Here is a 14624-nt window from a genome sequence, read left to right on the forward strand (position 1 = left end):
TCTCAAACTTGTAACACACCTTAAAGAATCTTATTACACTTATGAAGGCCCTCCAAGCAAAAAGTAAAAGGATCTGAAAGATAACCCTTGGTTTTATTCCACACTATTTATCCTGTAGACAACCTATTTATCTTGTAGACAATCAGGCCTATTTTGCTACAGTAAAATAAAAGCTGGAAAAAAGCAAACAACAACAACAACAACAACAACAATCAACTCTACACTGGATACATAATGTCCACGGGGAAGTCCTGGCAGAGTGTGAGGGAAACCAAAGCTGCCGGATAGTATGGGCTGCTGCCTGTCATTTAGAAGGTGTCTTGCTTCTGAGGTTGAACTCAAAAGTGCAAAAGAAAACAAAACTTTTTTAAAAATCAAACCTAGAATTCAACTTTGTATGTTGAGATTCGGTTTTATTTATGCTACTAGCTAAGTAAAAAGCATACATATTGTGTCTGTGGTACAGTCAATACATTTGCAACTTTTCTACGTAAATTCTCTATACAAAGTCACTGCCAACTGATATGATCATTGATGGCAAAGGGCTTAGAATAACCAAAAGGTATAAAAAAGTTTGCAGTCTTGCCCCAAGATACAAAAACTGAATTTTAAACAATGTCATAACATACATGATTTAAACAGTATACGAAAAAAAAGTCACACATCAAATCAAGTACAAAAATACCCAAACTACCTATTATGAACTGTAATGTTTCCATTATTCTGCACAGTATTCAACATAGAATTTAGCAGTTTCCAAAATACTCACTTAGTTTAAGCATTGCCACCTTTGTAGAACAGTGAGATACTAAGTGGCGTGACACTGCTTTTAGTGTTTTTAAAAATACAAAACCTTTCCTTATGAATTCATGAAGGAAAGAAATTCCTCTTCTAGGCTTCTTAGTGACCAACCTTGTGCCTAGAAATATAAAATACATCTACTGTATAACAGGGCAAAAGAATATTTCTTGATAAATAGTTATCCAACAGGGATAACAAATGTAATTTTCTTTGTGGGGTATTTCTTTGTGGGGTAATTGTACGGAATTCTCAATATACACACAGATTAGTGTTTTGCCTTGGCAAAAATAAAATTGAAGTTGCAAGACCATCTGAATTGAAATCATCTTCACTAGTTTAACTTGCAAAAAAATATTTTGGATAAAAGGTTATAATACATTAACTATCTTATTTTTTAAACACAGAGTGAAGTTGCTCTTGGTAAAATTAACTCACCCACATGGCACAATATTTGGAGTAAAGTATGTTCAACAATAACAACTCGCACACAAAATAACATAGGTGAATTAACTTTGAGAACTTCTCTCCTTTAAAATCAGCAATATTGAATTTATTCTGTAGAATAACACATGTATCAATGTTCTGCATATAAAAGTCTCTAAGACATCTTAAAGGGCTAAATTTTCCAGCACTGGAATGATTCCTTCATACATAACTGGTGAGGATTTAATGTGTTTTTCCTGATCTTCAAGCTCTGAGCCATGCCTGAAAAGTTCTAAGTAGGAAAAAAAAAAAATTGTTTTAATCCAGTTTCTGTCTGCTAGGAGCAAGGCAGCAAACACACTTTTCAACCCTTTATGAAAAGATAAAGCAGAACAAAAGTGAAATATATCTTCAGATTATAAACAGGATTGTATTTCATAGTCCACCATCCTGACAATGTTAAGGGCCCCGACAGAGAAAGACCTCAGTCTAAAGGCTGTGGGTCAGCAATAGGCATGGTGTGAAGCACTTCATCTAAGAGCTGGAGGGCCCGGTGTAAGTGAATCTCGATCCAGCAAGGCGTTTCTTTGATGCTCTGTCTCGGGTAATCCGGTCCCCAGCCTTTCACGAAACTCATCCTGAGTATGCACAAGCGACGGAGGTCATCAACACCAATGCCGGCAGCCGCTGACAAACCTAACAGAGAGGATTTGGAAGACGTCAGAGGGACAGGCTGGTATCTTCCAACCTCCCTACACCTTATTAACAAAGTGACCAGCTTTATTTACTTCATGCTCCCCAGCATATAACTTCTCTGTCAAAGTGCCAAGAAGTACGTGTAGATCTACACTTTCGGACCAAAAACTTTTGGTTAAGACAATTCACATTCCACATGAGTCTTCTAGCTATCAGCAATTATAAAGTAAGTTACCACAATCCACCAACACCCCACCTATGTTTCTCTTTAGAAGGAGAGGTGAAGGGTAAAAAAAAAAACAACTTGTTTTTAAGAGGTAGCACATGTCCACAGGTTGGTTCTAAGAACCGTACTGTCTGTCTGAACAGCCTCGTTCAAAGTAAGACCTGACTAACAGTGAGACAGTTAATAGTCCTGGTTCCACTAAGAATTCTTGGATGACCCAAAGGATGTCTGTCTCTCAATTTCACAATGTCACAGAGACACCGTGCAATTACTCAATGGGGGCAGTAGTTAAGAATGAGAAATTTAATAACAGTTCTGGATTCTTTAGCAAAAACATGTTTATAACATCAAAACTAGCGAATTAATGGTTTAGATGCTCAAATTTTTTTAAAAAGTCAAATTCTCTAAATTAAAAAGTCAAATTCTCCAGATGAGTATGTCTTATCTACCTCTACACTGTAAACTCCTGAACATAAGTCACAAAGGAGATTCTGCAGCTAATTTTCCAGTCAGAACATACAGTCATCTAGTCAATCTCCACTCATCAATATCACAGTGAATCTAGTGGGAGGAGTCTGCATGTGCTGTAGAGAAACCTGCAGGGCCACTGCAGTTTTCTTAGCCAGTGTGATTTGCTTACCACACTGAAGAGGTTAAGAACAGGGGTTGAATGAATCACTAGTTATGCCTTCAGACGTGGAAGATGGGTGCCACGTGTTTCCATCATAAAAGTCTATAGTCAGGAGTTTAACTCTGCAGTAAAAAATTCCCCATCAGTGTGAAACCTGGCACACAGTTCAATTTTACCCTAAAATTAAAAAAAAGTCTACAAGTTATCAAAATACCACCCTCACTTAGTTTTCTCTCCATGCTTAGCATACTTAAGAAAAACTTGGAGAGGTACCTAATTCTGAAATTGAAATATGCTTTCCTTCTAGAATAAAGCCAAGCACGTCAGTGATTACAACCCACCCTTGCTGGTGAGGCAAGAATTAAAAGCATCAACAAAAAAACCAGGAGATTGATCAATATAATCTAACAATAACCCCCTTTCTCCTTTATCCCATATTCCCTTTTTGATACAAAAAGAATGAAAACAGGATCCTAGACAAAGGGCAACTATTACAGAACAGTTTTTTAAAGTTCAAAAATGTTATTAGCCCAGTAAAAAAAAAAAAAGTTTAGTTTTCTATTACTGCTTAAAGTAACTAATCAACTGAGTGAATCAAGATAAAATGCCAACTATTACACTTTACAACAAAAAGCCAAAAGCATACTTACTGATAGCTGGAGCTATTCCACCTACTGATCCGGGGCCGGGGATGTTTCCAGCCACGGCCGCTGCCTGAGCAGCGGCGGCAGCCTGAGCCGTGGCCGCCTGCTGCTGCATCTGACGGTGACACTGACGCAAGTCAAAGACCTTGAAACAAACAGTGGAAGTTCAAGGCTAGGAGTCCATCAGAAATGATGCCCCCACACATCAAAAACCAATGCACATTTAAAACTCATAGCTCCATGTAGCTCTAAGAAAATTATTAATTTAAAAATCTAAGTTTTTATGTAGATTCTAACTAGTGGTTAGAGAAGGGGACTGGAGCTCAGCAGGAGGCACATTTCACTATCAGGAGAGTTCTGGGTGCCACACACCTCTACCGCCTTTATCTAGTTCAGTGTGGTCAGTCATTGTCCCCGTGAAAAACCCCCACCCTTTCATAACCGAATTGCTGAGAGTGCTCTTTAGGCTGCATTGATGGTCTTGGTCACATGCCAACTTCTTTATCATTCTAGCTATTTGGAGGACTGTAATAAATGGCACTGTCACTATTTAAGAAAGCATCTATATTTTTTAGAGATGTATACTTTAGTACATAGGAGCAAAATAACATGATTATCTAGGACTTGTTTTAAAATACTTAAATAGGGACGCCTGGGTGGCTCAGTCGGTTAAATGTCCAACTCTTGGTTTCTGCTCAGGTCATGATCTCAGGGTCCTGAGATCAAGCCCTGCGTTGGGCTCCGTGCTCAGCGTGGAGCTGCCTGTCCCTCTCCCTCTGCTCCTCCCCAGACCCACACCCTGGCTCTCTCTCCAATCTCTCTCATAAATAAGTAAAAAAAATTTTTTTAAATACTTAAGAAATAAAGAAAAAAGGACAGATCAAACAAATATAAAATCTTAACAACTACTGAATCTCAGTGATGGGTGTACAGGATTTCATTAAACTAGTTTCTCTACTTTTCTGTATGTTGAAAAATGCTCATAATTTAACAAAGTTTAGCTTTGGATCATATCACTAATATCTACTAATTACATGGGCTAAGTTTCTTAACCTCTCTGGAGCCTCAATTTTCTTATCTATAAAATGGGAATGCTAAGCATACATGCTTTTTCACAGAGTTGTGGCAAACTTAGCATAATATACAGTAAGCTGTCAATAAATGTTAACCTAATATTTTGGTTTTGGCCTCCCCTGAACCATTTACCTTTCAGGACAAGTTAAGACAGTTTGTAAGTAATTTCAGGACTGTTTACCAGCCACACCAAGGGCTGGTATACTGAGGAAGGGATTGGATTTTATCCTTATCCTCATGAAAGTACTGACATGCTCTTTAAGTAAGCAACAAGTTATGAATGATAAATCATATCATCTTTTTTCTAGGAAAAAAACAACCTCCTAAAATAATGTATTTGCTTGTATTTGCTTTTTTAAATAGCACTGAAAGGGGTTTCTGGGTGGCATAGTCAGTTAAGTGTCTAACTCTTGCTTTCGGCTTAGGTTGTGATCTTGGGGTCGTGAGATGGAGCCCCGTGTCAGGCTCCGCGCTCACTGGGGAGTCTGCTTGAAATTCTTTCTCTCCCTCTGCCTCTCACACTCATGCTCTCTCTCTCTGTGTGTCTCAAATAAATAAATAAATAAATATTTTTTAAAAAGCACTTTGAAAGACTAACAAGCAGAGTGGTCATCTACAGAAGCTGTAGGAAAGGAAACAAGGTCAGAGTAGAAATAGGCTACTCAATATAAACTTTTTATATTATTTTAACGTCTGAACCATGTGACTATATTCCTTATTCAGAGAGTACATTAAATTTTTAAAAACCCTCTTAGTATGCACAAAACCCAGTATGAGCAAGCGTAATTATCCTTGACCAAAAAAAAAAAATCAAAGAATGCATAACATACTTTATCAGATAAACAAGATTTGGAACGCAAACCACTGATTTTCAGATGCCTTAAAAAAGAAATTCTGATTGTCTTTAATCATGATATTTGGTATTAAGAAGTAAGAACACAGAACTATCCTCTCTAAATTGCAAATTATATTCCTATTTACTTATTTCTCTATTCAACGCTGATTCTTCTAGCATCAATGAAGGACAAAACTTACGACTATTTCATTCTCTGAAGAGGAATGAATTTGTCAAATATATAGGTAATTCCCAAACAAATTATAGTTCTAAAAGACTGCAGGATAGAAAGCATGAGAGTCAGGTCTGAAAATCAGAAATCTCACAATGCCCAGAACAGGAACCACTATTTTTTCAAGATTTCCCAGGAGTCCATTAGATTCTGAACTTTTCCGCTGGGCTATGACCTTTCAGAAGGCATTACCCAGCATAGCACAAAGCAGGAACTCAAATATTTGAGAAGCCAAACAGTTCTACAACCACTTTTTTTTAAAAGAAGGAATTAATAAACTTTCTATTTTAGAGCAGTTTTAGGTTCATGCTAAAACTGAGCAGAAAGTAAAGAGCGTTCTCTGTCCCCACTCAAGAACAACATCCCCTGGCACAGTGATACATTTGTTCTAATCGATGAACCCACACAGACATATCATCACCCAAGGTCATAGTTTACATTAGGTTTTACTCTTGATTTTATTTTATTTATTTTTTTTTTTTTTAAAGATTTTTTTTTATTCATGAGAGACAGAGCGAGAGAGAAAGGCAGAGGGAGAAGCAGGCTCCCCGCCTAGCAGGGAGCCCGATGCAGGACCCTGAGATCATGACCTGAGCCGAAGGCAGACGCTTAACCATCTGAGCCACCCAGGCGCCCTACTCTTGATTTTATATATATATCCAACACTGTAGTACCATAGAGAGTAGTGTCAATGCCCTAAAAATCCTCTGTGCTCTGCTTATTCATTCTTCCCTCCTTGCTTATCCCTGGAAACCACTGATATTATTGTCTTCATAGTTTTGCCTTTCCCAGAATGTCATGTAGTTGAAATCATACAGTGTGTAGTCTTTTCAGATTGGCTTCTTTCACTTAGTGATATGCATATAAGTGTCTTGTATGTCTTTTCATGGTTTGGTAGCTCATCTTCTTGGTGCTGAACAATATTCCATCATGTGGATGCCCATAGTTTATTTACCCATTCACCTACCGAAGAACATCCTGGTTGTTTACAAGTTTTGGTAATTATTGGCGATTAAAGCTGCTATAAACATCCCTGTGCAGGTTTCTGTGTGGACGTAAGTTTTTCAATTTATTTGGGTAAATACCAAGGAGTGATTGTTGGATGATATGGTAAGAGTATGTTTAACTATGTGAGAACTACCAACTGTCTTCCAAAGTGGCTGTACCATTATGCATTCCCACCAACAATAAATGCAACTTCCTGTTGCTCCACACCTTGCCAGCATTTGGGCTGTCACAGTGTTAGACTGGCCATTCTACTTGGTATATAATGGTATGTCATTGTTTTAATTTGCAATTCTCTAACAACATATGATGTCCAACATCTTTTCATATGCTTACATGCTATCTGTATTATCTTCTTCAGTGAGGTATCTCTTCAGGTCTTTTGCATTTTTTTTTTTTTTAAAGATTTTATTTATTTATTTGACAGAGAGAGACACAGCGAGAGAGGGAACACAAGCAGGGGGAGTGGGAGAGGGAGAAGCAGGCTCCCCGCGGAGCAGGGAGCCCGATGTGGGGCTCGATCCCAGGACCCTGGGATCATGACCTGAGCCGAAGGCAGACGCTTAACGACTGAGCCACCCAGGCGCCCCAGGTCTTTTGCATTTTTTAAATCAGAATGTCCTCTTATTGCTGAATTTTAAAAGTTTCCTATATTTTAGACAACAATCCTTTATCAGATATGTCTTTTGCAAATATTTTCTCCCAGTCTGTGACTTAACGTTGTTTTCTTGACAGCCTCTCACAGTTTTTAATTTTAATGAAGTGCAGCCTATCAACTGTTTCTCATGGATTGTACCCTTGGTATCATACCTAAAGTCACTGCCCCACCCAAGGTCGTCTAGGTTTTCTCCAATGTTCTCTTCTAGGAATTTTGTAGTTTTGTGTTTTACATTTAAGTCTTTACAACCACTTAAAAAAAATTGTTTTAAGCATCACTAACCAACTATGGTACCTATATAATCTTACTACCTGGAAACAGGGAATATAACTTACTTATAAACTCCAAGGTTTCAAATATGTTCTCAACATACTCCCACTCCCCACCATGAATCATTAAAAATAACCAATAGATCTTCACACATAGATTCCTTACAATATGTTGTAAACAATCACAATTATGAATGTCCTAGCCTAAATCTAGGCTAACGCCAGCCACACATTATGACAGATAGCCACAAAAATGAAATTTTATGACTTTTATCTGCAGATGTAGAAATGATTCATTAAGCACCTCAGCAAATCCTTCCACAGTGGATTATTTATGTAATTAAAGCACTCAAACCAGAAAATTTGTAATTACTGGCTATACTGCTAGGTAAAACCTGGGTCGCCTCTCTACTCTATACTATATCTGATCCATTAAACCATAATAGATTTTATCTGTTATACTGGATGGCAAAATGAAGGCTATCATTGAAATGCAATCACCTTCCTTTCAGAATCTGACTGAGTTGTTACTAAACACAAAGGAACCAAAGGTTTAAATATCCTTTTGGGCTCAGATCAAAAAGTTAATATTGACTGATTGATTGACTGATTGTTAAAGATTTTATTTATTTATTTGGGGGGGGGCAGAAGGAGAGGGACAAGTAGATTCTGCACTGAGCATAAAGCCCAACGTGGGGCTCAATCCCAGGACTCTGTCATCATGACCTGAGCCGAAGGCAGACACTTAACTGACTAAGCCACCCAGGCACTTCCCAAAGGTATTTCTGATCACCACTCTTGACTTAATCAATCACTTTGTTTAAGCATGTTTCCTATGGTTACTCTCATATAAGTTTATTACAAACCTATTACTTAACACAGGTGAGTCTTATAAAGCTCAATGTGAACATCTTCAGGATACTGTCTTTCAACCAGGAGTCAAAATTTTGGCATTTTTCATATATAAGGCTTAATTACAATACTCTCAGTTTAAATCAACACCAAGAACTAGTAACCCAGAAAGAGAAACAGATAACTGTGTTGGTATACTGGGCATCTGAACATAAGACTGCATTAAGAATTTGCTAAGTTACTGGACCTGGAGATAAGAATCACAATATATGGTAATTGAGAATCAATTTAAGCTGGGATTATAATAACCTTCAACCTGGCCTTCCTGTGGTTTAGAAGCATCCCCTAACATATATGTGTTCAAAAACAAACCTGACTCAACCGCATCAGAGAAATGCAAATCAAAAACCAGCACAATGATCGCTTCTCAGCCTTTTGGCTAAGATCAAGTGTAAAAACCAGCACAATGAGGTAATACCTCACACCCACTAGGATGGCTAACATCAAAAAGACAGATAATAACAAGTGTTGATGAGACTGTAGAGATCTAAAACCTTCCCACACTGCTGATCAGAATGTAAAATGGTTAAGCCACTTTGGAAAACAGTTTGGCAGTCCCTCAAAATGCTACAGAGTTACCTTATAATCTAGCAATTCCACTCCTAGGTATATCCAAGAGAAATGAAGACATATATTCACATAAAACTTGTACACACTAATGTTCATAGTGGTATTATTCATAGGATAGCCAAAAAGGGGAAACTCTTACCTATCAACTGATGAATGGATAACAAACAAGATGTGGTATATGGAATATTATTCAGCCATAAAAAAGAATGAAGTACAGATATACGCTATGTGGATGAAGCTTGAAAACATTATGCCTAGTGAAAGAAGTCACATAAGACCACACTATATGAATTCATTTATACAAAATCTGCATAGGCAAATCTGTAGAGAGAAAAAGTAGATGAGTGGTTGTCTAGTGCTGAGGGAAATGGGGGGGGGGGGGTGAGGAATGACAGCTAAAGTGTACACGGTTCCTTCCTAGAGTGATAAAATGCTTGAAAACTGATCATGATGATGGTTGCATAACTGTGAATATATTTTTAAAAACCACTGAATTATACAGTTTAAATGGGTGAATTACGTGGTATATGAATTATATCTCTGTCTCAATGAAGCTGTTAAAACCCTGACTGCCCAGTAGTAAGCACCACAAAACAAAACAGATCTTACTTTTGAAAGCAAAACAGTAAGGCCATTTAGAATTCAAACATTTGCTTCATGTAAAGCTTGTAAAATGCCATTTCATTACATCAGATTTTCATGAATGTCAGAGGATTACGATGTCATGAAAGATGAAGGGAAAAAAAAATCAACATCTTAGAAGAAAAAACCCCCACAATTTAGTTCTAGCTTCTTGGTTTCTAAAATAAAAGAATGTGTCTCCAAACCTTGGTTTTCTTTTTAATTAAAAGGAGAAAAATGTGCTTGTGTGTGCATGTTTAGGGGGCTAGGGGAAGGTGTATTCCCAATGTGTGGGCACTCCTTTCAGAGGTTCGTGTTATCTGAATATAATTCACCCCAGTAATATTATCTCTGGTGGAGGGGCGCCTGGGTGGCTCAGTTGTTTAAGCGACTGCCTTCGGCTCAGGTCATGATCCCGGAGTCCCCGGATCGAGTCCCGCATCGGGCTCCCTGCTCAGCAGGGAGTCTGCTTCTCCCTCTCCCGCTCCCCCACTCTTGTGCTCTCTCTCTCTCTCACTCTCTCTCTCAAATAAATAAATAAAATCTATAAAAAAAATATATTATCACTGGTGGGAATATGACAATTTAAACAGCACTATACAAATCCTTTAGTTACTACTGCCTAAAAAATTCACAAATGAAGAAAATGCCAATGGTTAAGACTTAGTGTATACTTGCATCTCTTTTTTTCTGGCTAGTAAGATTCTTCTGAACAACAATAATATGCTTGGTAAACAGAAATAATTCTTTTTAAACCTTAAACAGTTATTATGACAAAAATGGGATGTTGTTTTTTACTCCACTAAAATGTCCCAAAAGATAGGGGCGCCCGGGTGGCTCAGATGGTTAAGCATCTGCCTTCGGCTCAGGTCATGATCCCAGGGTCCTGGGATCGAGTCCCACATCGGGCTCCCCACTGAGCAGGGAGCCCGCTTCTCCCTCTGCCTCTCTCTCTCTCTGTCTCTTATGAATAAATAAATAAAATCTTTTTTAAAAATAAAAGTGTAGGGCGCCTGGGTGGCTGAGTTGGTTAAGCGACTGCCTTCGGCTCAGGTCATGATCCCAGAGTCCCTGGATCGAGTCCCGCATCGGGCTCCCTGCTCGGCAGGAGTCTGCTTCTCCCTCTGACCCTCCCCCCTCTCATGTACTCGCTCTCTCTCTCAAATAAATAAATAAAATCTTTAAAAAAAAAAAAAAAAAGTGTAAAAAAAATAAAAATTAAAAAAAATGTCCCAAAAGGTAATTATTGTTCATGACAAAAGCCTGAGATTACCATAAAAATCTATCCATGACAGTGTTTTATCAAGTGATGATATGTCTCATACCTCAGGGGCTTCTTAATAGCCATTAGTACCAAAATAGAGATGTTACATTTATTTGAAAATCCTAAAAATTACTTTAATTATACAAGATTCCACATTTTTTTTAAAGATTTTATTTATTTATTCAACAGAGAGACACAGCGAGAGAGGGAACACAAGCAGGGGGGAGTGGGAGAAGGAGAAGCAGGCTTCTTGCTGAGCAGGGAGCTCAATGTGGGGCTCGATCCCAGGACCCTGGGATCATGACCTGAACCGAAGGCAGACACTTAATGACTGAGCCACCCAGGCGCCCCAAGATTCCACATTTTTTAAGCTCAAACGTTTTAAATATGACCCTACATTGAATAAATTCATAACTCCCATCTGACACATAGTATATATAATCAACACTGTAGTTCTTTATCCATTCACTGCAAATTACACAAGTAATCCAGAGATTTCCAAGTCAAGATGGATGAGTAGGTATATATGAACAGCTTTTCTCTCTGCTATGAGCACAAAGGATAGAAGAACTATTACAAGTATATATCCTTGGGGCGCCTGGGTGGCTCAGTCGTTAAGCGTCTGCCTTCGGCTCAGGTCATGATCCCAGGGTCCTGGGATCGAGTCCCACATCGGGCTCCCTCCTCGGGGGGAAGCCTGCTTCTCCCTCTCCCCCTCCCGCTACTTGTGTTCCTGCTCTCGCTATCTCTGTCTCTGTCAAATAAATAAATAAAATCTTTAAAAAATAAAATAAAATAAAATAAAATAAAATAAAAAACAAGTATACATCCTTGAAGCCAACAGTAAATAAAATTCACATGGAAATACAAAGAACAGTCAATAGCCAAAACAATGCTGAGGAAGGACCAAGTTGGAAAACTCACACTTACCAATTTCAAACCTTACCACAAAAAAGCTTCAGTAATCTAGTCAGAGAAGTACTGTCATAAGGAGTCATTCAGATCAATGAAACAGAATTGACAGCACAGAAGTAAAAGTAACGTTTACATTCAAGGTCAACTGAATTTCAACAAAGGTGTCAAGATAATTCATAAGGGAAAGAACAGTTTTCAACAAATGGTTGCCAGGACAACTGGATATTCTCATTCAAAAGAACAAAGCTGGATCCCTTCCTTACACCATACACACAAATTAACTCAAAATGGAGCACAGACCTAAATTAAAGAACTAAAACTATAAAACGCTTAGAAGAAAACATCTGAGTAAATCTTCATGACCTTGGATTAGGCAATGGTTTCTTAGATAAGACACCAAAAGCAAAAGCAACCAAAGAATAGGTAAGTTGGACTACATCAAAATTAAAAATTTTTGTGCAAATCGTATCATCAAGAAAGTGAAATGAAGGACAAGCCAAAGAATGGAAGAAAATATGCACAAATCATGTATCTGATAAGGGACTGATACCCAAAATACATAAAGAACTCTTACAACTCAATAATAAAATGACAAAGAACCCAATTTAAAAATGGGCAAAAGATCTGAATAGATATTTCTCCAGAAAAGATATACAAATGGCCAATAAACACATGAAAAGATGTGCAGTATTATCAGCCATTAGGGCAAATTAAAACCACAATGAGATGCCGCTTCACATCCACTAAGATGGCTAAAATAAAAAAGACAAATAACAACAAGTGTTGATGAGAGTACAGAGAAACTGAAACTCTCATATATACATTGCTGGTGGAAATGTAAGATGGCATATAGCCACTTGGGAAAACAGTCTTGGCAGTCCATCAAAATGTTCAACACAGAATCAACCTTACGATCCAGCAAATCCACTCCTACGTATATATCCAAGAAAAGGAAAACATCTACCTAAAATCCTGTACATGAATGTTCAGAGCAGCATTATTCATAAGAGCCAAAAAGTGGAAATAATCCATGTGTCCATCTACTGATGATGGATAAACAAAATTTACAGTGGAGAGCAGGAACTAAAGACAGGAGGTACTTGGGGTACCAAGACCAAAAAAAAAGGTGTAGATGTTAGTAATTCGACTACTTATTGCAATATGGAAAGAGACAATAGCCAGGATCTCTGAGGGCTACAACTGGGTACCTGCCCATGAATTAAGTGCTGGTAAAATACTTTAACAGCTAATTCGGAAATGCACCTAGGAATAAAATTCTTTCTTGCCCATGGCAGAGATAAGCATCAGAAACCTATTAATAGGAATTAGGCCCTGAGCATACCTGGGGATTGGAACTCAATTTCCTCATGGGACAAAATTCCTCTACCTCCTAAATATAAGAATTGGTTCTGAGATGTGGATCCCAGGGTGCCAGACTAAGGCAAAACTGCCCTATAGGGAGAAGCAATAACAGGGAGGAAAAAAATAAGAAACAAAATGAATTAATTCTCTCAAGACAAATTTGCCAACCAACATAAAATAGATTGTAAAGCATATAAGGAAATCTAACACCACTTAAAAATAACAATAAAGCACAAATAACTAAAATTTCTTGTGGAAAAACTGGAAAATGCAAATGAAGAAAATTCCACCTCCCAGAGACAATTCCTGTGTACACAATTCTAGACTTGTAGGTGTATATAAAAAATGAATACAAATATCCTTGATATTATTTCTTTTATAAAAATAAGATCACATTCTACATACTGTTTAATAATCAACATTTCCACATCATAAATATCCTATCAATAAACGTATTTTAATATTTTATTGTTCTATTCTATTCCACTGTTCTAACACATCAACACTATAAAGATTCTCTATTGTCAAGACTTTCAACAGGGAATTACTGTTAATTTTGTTAGGTGTAATAAATAGCATTGTGATTATGTCTTTTAGAAATATTCACCAATTAGCGATTCACATTAGAGTATTTTATGAATGAACTAATATAATATTTGGAGTTGGCTTTAAATTACTGGAGAAAAAAGTACAGTGATAAACACAATAAAGATTGATAAAATGCTGATGAATGTTAAAGCTGGATGGTGAGTACATGAGGATTTATTTTCTCTATACTTGAAAAATTTGAAAGTTTCATATTAAAATAAGATCCCTATATCCTTTAACTGAACTGCAGTAACTGAAAATGAGATACTAAGTTTGTTGTTGTGAGGCCATCAAGCAATTCCATTTCTGTATATGCTATTTGACTGTATTATTTGTACGCTAAGCAGTTTCCTGGGAATAAGTGATGAGTTACAGTTAATTCCACTAACTTACAATGGCCAACAATGAAGATGCTTAGGATGACTGTAAAAAACCTGAAATTAAAAATATATTTAGGCTTTTTAATTCCAACTATCTTTCTTTCAAAAGCAGTGTATGTTATAAACTAAAATTGATATGGGTTGAATAAATGATAAACACCTCAGGCTTAATATGCAAAATGATAATAAATAAAACTCATTTAATGTACAAAATAACTTTTAAAAACCTGGTATTGAAGGATTTTTCATTTCTCAGGTTCTTAATTTGAAAAGCTATTAATTTTAGAATTCCCCTCCATACAATCCTGAAGACTGGCTAAGATAAATTTCTAGAGTCTGATTTTTACCAAGGAATACAAATTTTGAGATTTCACTCAATATTTTTAAGAGCCTGTGTATTACTCTAAAACATTTAACAAATTTATTAATAAAACAATAGGGCATGAATGCAACCATAAAACTAGATATAGCCAATCATGTCAATAAATGCCCCAGGAAATGTGTTTTATACACAAACA

The 14624-nt window shown here is 37.1% G+C and overlaps 1 protein-coding gene across 1 annotated transcript in view; it reads right to left on the reverse strand.

Moving 5' to 3' along the window:
* Window positions 1-396: 396 nt before the first annotated feature.
* Window positions 397-14624, reverse strand: part of SMAD4 (SMAD family member 4) — a 37012-nt gene continuing 22784 nt past the window's right edge. The window contains exons 10-11 of the mRNA XM_021686366.2: window positions 3428-3566; window positions 397-1920 (exon numbers count right to left, since the gene is read on the reverse strand). Coding sequence (XP_021542041.1) covers window positions 1709-1920; window positions 3428-3566 — 351 coding nt within the window. The 3' untranslated portion in view covers window positions 397-1708. The remainder of the gene's footprint in view (window positions 1921-3427; window positions 3567-14624) is intronic.

Source organism: Neomonachus schauinslandi, chromosome 14, assembly GCF_002201575.2.
Source record: "Neomonachus schauinslandi chromosome 14, ASM220157v2, whole genome shotgun sequence".
NCBI classification, from domain to species: Eukaryota; Metazoa; Chordata; class Mammalia; order Carnivora; family Phocidae; genus Neomonachus; species Neomonachus schauinslandi.